The sequence below is a fragment of the Alosa pseudoharengus genome, unplaced genomic scaffold (assembly GCF_046254945.1).
Source record: "Alosa pseudoharengus isolate Yale_2024_CS ecotype anadromous, Long Island Sound unplaced genomic scaffold, YU_APseudo_1.1 YU_APseudo_1.1_scf_148, whole genome shotgun sequence".
Taxonomy (NCBI): domain Eukaryota; kingdom Metazoa; phylum Chordata; class Actinopteri; order Clupeiformes; family Clupeidae; genus Alosa; species Alosa pseudoharengus.
Window position 1 is genome coordinate 52,501 of NW_027468618.1, and position 5,000 is coordinate 57,500.

At 48.0% G+C, this 5,000-nt stretch overlaps 1 protein-coding gene across 1 annotated transcript in view; it reads right to left on the reverse strand.

The window, feature by feature from the left end:
- LOC143123739 (unconventional myosin-XVI-like) overlaps window positions 1–5,000 on the reverse strand; it is a gene marked incomplete at its 5' end in the record, with an annotated part of 48,595 nt that overhangs the window by 38,887 nt on the left and 4,708 nt on the right. Inside the window, one exon of the mRNA XM_076285031.1 lies at window positions 1,771–1,851. Within this exon, the coding sequence (XP_076141146.1) occupies window positions 1,771–1,851 (81 nt within the window). The remainder of the gene's footprint in view (window positions 1–1,770; window positions 1,852–5,000) is intronic.

Sequence of the window (5,000 nt, forward strand, 5' to 3'; positions counted from 1 at the left end):
ATTGTCAACTGGGCATGAGCGTCTGTATGTGTGTGTGTGTGTGTGTGTGTGTGTGTGTGTGTGTGTGTGTGTGTGTGTGTGTGTGTCTGCGTCTGCATATGTGCGTGTGTGTGTGAGCAATGTCAGCCACTGTATAGTATTCTGCAGCAGTGTGGAGACACTGGCTCCGTTGTTCATTGTTCATTCATCTAGGCTTATACTTTCATGACAGAAAACCACAAACTCGGCCTGTAGCCTATGCTCCATTTCCCTCTCTCTTTCTCCTCCTCGGCCTGTAGCCTATGCTCCATTTCCCTCTCTCTTTCTCCTCCTCGGCCTGTAGCCTATGCTCCATTTCCCTCTCTCTTTCCTTCTCTCTATCTTTCTCTATCCCTTTCTCCCCCCCCTTCTCCCAACATGGCGTCTCCACTCGAACACCTACCTATCATACGACACCCTCATCCTTTTTACGGAACCCTCCCAGGAATCCATCTTCTTGGAACGGATTATGGTTCTCCCAAGAATCATCCACAACCACTGGTTGGCCAGTTTGGTTTTTGACGTTTGGTTTTTGTGGTCGGGCATCTGCAGCGCTGCTGTGGGCCTGGTCTGATGTAGCCTGGCGGTCGCTAATCCCCAGACGACGTGGCGGAGAGAAACCACGCGCGCTGGCCACTATCGCTCCACAAAAAAGCTGCTCTCGGGAAGATTCTATGGATTAGTCCCATGTAAGCACTCCGGGTAAATACTGCCTGCAGGCAATTTCTTGGTAATAATTACACTCTTAGATCCCCATCACAGATAAATGGGCTCATGTTTGGTCAGGCCTGGTGGTGTTGGACACCGAGTCACAATCTGGACTGGGGGGCAAGCGTAGATCACAAGTTCGGTACCACTCTCTAATGATCTAATTTAATTGCGGGGGGAAAAGGCAAAGTCAAGTCGAACTGAAGCTTGCTTAACAATGCAAAAATCTATTTGCAAATTTAATACCATGAGAAAGGTCCTAAAAACATAAAGCTCTCACACACACACATGATGCTGTTAGTTCATGCACGAGAACTTTGCTCATAGACTGACCTTTGCACTTTTCCCAACATTCACATTAGGGTCTGTTATCTGGATAGTTGACGTAGAGAGCCTTTCCAGATGGGTTGCTGAAATTCAAGTCTTCACCTCACCTTAACAATTCCCTAGCGCTACCCTTTCAGCAGATAGCTTCAGCTTCAGAGCATCTATAGGTATATAAGTAAGTATAAGTATAAGTATATATACTCTTTTGATCCAGTGAGGGAAATTTGGTCTCTGCATTTATCCCAATCCGTGAATTAGTGAAACACACACATCACACAGTGAGGCGAAGCACACACTAATCCCGGCGCAGTGAGCTGCCTTCATCAACAGCGGTGCTCGGGGAGCAGTGAGGGGTTAGGTGCCTTGCTCAAGGGCACTTCAGCCGTGCCTACTGGTCGGGGTTCGAACCGGCAACCCACCGGTTACAGGTCCGAAGTGCTAACCAGTAGGCCACGGCTGCCCCCAAGTAGTCTGTAGTGGACCGTCCAAGTAAAGTGTGATGACCTGTTCTATGGGCAGCTAATAGAAGGAGGGAGAGTAGGAGGACAGCGTATAGGCACACTGGGTTCTGAGTCCAGCTGAGTCCATCTTCTTCAGCGGAGACTTCATAATCATTTGTTGGTGTGTCAGTTCTGGGGTGGTGATATTGGTCATCAAGTGGGCAGGTGATGTCCAGTCATGTGTGTTGGGTCGAGGATGAGACGAGGTGTCACTCACCCTGAGCTGGGTTGCCATGGTGATGGGGCTACCCCTGTCTAGCCTCTGGAGAAGCCCGCTGCCTGCCTTCTTCTTGACCAGCTGCAACCAAAACATGGGAGACTCCATTAGTCAACACATACACACACACACACACACACACACACACACACACACACACACACACACACACACACACACACACACACACACACACACACACACACACACACACACACACACACTCTCAGGGCACATCCCCAGCACTACAAACATGATGTATACAGTATGTGAAGGAAAGAGAGAGTGCTTTTGCTTGCCCTCTATACTTCCTTCTCTTTCATCTATCGTTCTATCATCTATCTACTCACTGCCTTTCTTCCTCCTCAGCCCTCTGTGTATTGGAAATTCAGCTGCTTTGGCAAGATGACAAAACCAACACACACACACCACACACACACACACACACACACACACACACACACACAGACACAGACACACACACACACATAAAGGCAAACACACGCGGACACACACAAACAAACACACACACACACACACACACACACACACACACACACACACACACACACGCAAACATACACACACAAACATACATACACACACACACACACACACACACACACACACACACACACAACACACACACACACATCAAAGCAAAAAAAGAACAATAGAACATTCTATGATTTGTTGCAGCATTTCTCTCAACTCTTCCTCTCACCAGCATTTCCCACAGTTCTTTGCGACTCTTTTCCTATTCCGGTCATTTCTATTTAACATGCTTGTTTGTAATTCTAATTATTCTCCCAGTGTGCTGCAGTACAGCCTGTTCATTACGAACGCCACTCTGCAGGGAACAGGGTGCTCCTGCGAACAGCACCAGAACCAGCATGGGGTAATGTTACCCGGTGTTATAGTCATAATCACACATCCGCCGCTAAGCTGCATCTTATGTAAGCTGCTGCACAAGCCCATGCCTGCTCTCCATCTCTCTCTCTCTCTCTCTCTCTCTCTCTCTGTCTGTCTGTCTGTCTCGGTGGTTGAAGGGGACAGAGGGCACCTGCGGACTAACACCGGGCCTTACGTAAGCCTGTGTCCCCATCAGACAGACAGACAGACAGACAGACGCGGCTGTGGGGACACAACGAACCTGCTGGGAGCTACAGAACAACTCACCACACTCAAAGCACACACTCACTCAACTCATTCACCACACTCAGAGCACACAATCACTCACTCACTCACTCACTCACTCACTCACTCACTCAACTCATTCACCACACTCAGAGCACACACTCACTCACTCACTCACTCACTCACTCACTCACTGAACTCATTCACCACACTCAGAGCACACACTCACTCACTCACTCACTCACTCACTCACTCACTCACTCACTCACTGAACTCATTCACCACACTCAGAGCATACACTCACTCACTCACTCACTCACTCACTGAACTCATTCACCTCACTCAGAGCACTCACTCACTCACTCACTCACTCACTCAACTCATTTATTCACCACACTCAGAGCACTCACTCACACACTCACTCACTTACTCACTCACCACACTCAGAGCACACACTCACTCAACTCATTCATCACACTCACACACACACACACACACACACACACACACACACACACACACACACACACACACACACACACACACACACACACTCACTCACTCACTCACTCACTCACTCACTCACTCACTCACAGGGACCCTCACTCAGGTGACACACTCACTCACTAACAGAGGAAAAAAAGGAGGGGGGGATGCTGGGTGCACAGAGGATTATGGGATGTGCATGGAGGAAGAGAAGGAGGGGAGGATGAGGAAAAAAGGTGAGGAAGAGAAAAAAAGTGTGAGATGAAGCAGATGAGGTCGGAGGGTAGACCTTGATGGAGTGGGTGATGGAATAGAACACAATATGAGAGAGATGGAGAGATGGAGAGAGAGAGAGAGAGAAAGAGAGAGAGAGGATGCTGGGAGAAAGTGGGAACAGAGTGGACAGTGATGGAGAGCCTGGGGACTGCGTCTGTATGGGAAATAACCTTGAGTTCCTGAATGACACAAACATACCAAAAATAGACAGAGTGAGAGAGAAGAGGAGGAGGAGGAGGAGGGAGGGAGGGGAGGGGGTCTAGAGCACAACAGCCGTCCACTCAGTGAAAACAGAACTATATAAAGCTGATAGACAGGTCTGAGAGGGGAGACATATACACAGGCAAAGAAGCAATAAACAGTGGCTACCCACACACTTGCCAATGAGACATGTCTACATGACACTCTCACGTGACACGCTCACGTCGGATGTGGCAGCTCTCTTCCTCTCCCTATCTCTCTCTCTCCCCCTCTGTCCTTCTATCCCTCGCTCTCTCCCTCTCTCTCTTCCTCTCTCTCCCTATCTCTCTTTCCCTCTCTCTCTCTCTCTCTCTCTAATTCTGTGAATGAGCAGGTGGCGAGACTGATCAATAGGCATGGCAGAGAGGGAATGCTGGCTGTTTATTTGGGGTAAGTGTGGCTAAAGCAGGTCACCTCCCGTACCCAGCGCTCGATAGCGCTAAAAATACCCGCCGCGCCAGACAGCTTCCGGAACTCAGTGTTCCCCACGCTGCCTTCTCATTGGCTGCTGCTGCTGGTGGCTTGTTTATTGTTTGATTCGGAGTGTCCTAACCGTCAGTGACCCGTGTACACACATGTGTGTGTGTGTGTGTGTGTGTGTGTGTGTGTGGATGTGGATATATATATATATATATATATATATAGATATATATATATATATATATACATGGGCCTATATGTTTGCTTCGGCCCTGACCTTTGGAATCCCTTCATGCTCTGACCAGAGCTGCAGATACGTAACAGGACAGTATGTCTGTATGTACATATAGCTTGTCTGTGGTATATGCAAATACATTATTCTGTATAGGGCATGTTCTTATTTCCAAACCTTTTACAACAAAGAGGTTTAGGCATCATGTACCACATATGTATATGTTTAAGAAACATACTTACATTCTACATTTTTTGGTACAGTTGTCTTTACTGGCAAGAACGGTGTTGAAATGTGTGATGTCTTTTGGGACATTTGACTGAAGCCTATGCACTCTCTTAAACACACACAAAGGATGTAGCACACACACAACCAACTCACTTGCACAAATGCAGTATAGAGCAACACGCATCCACACCCGCATACATGTACACATGCA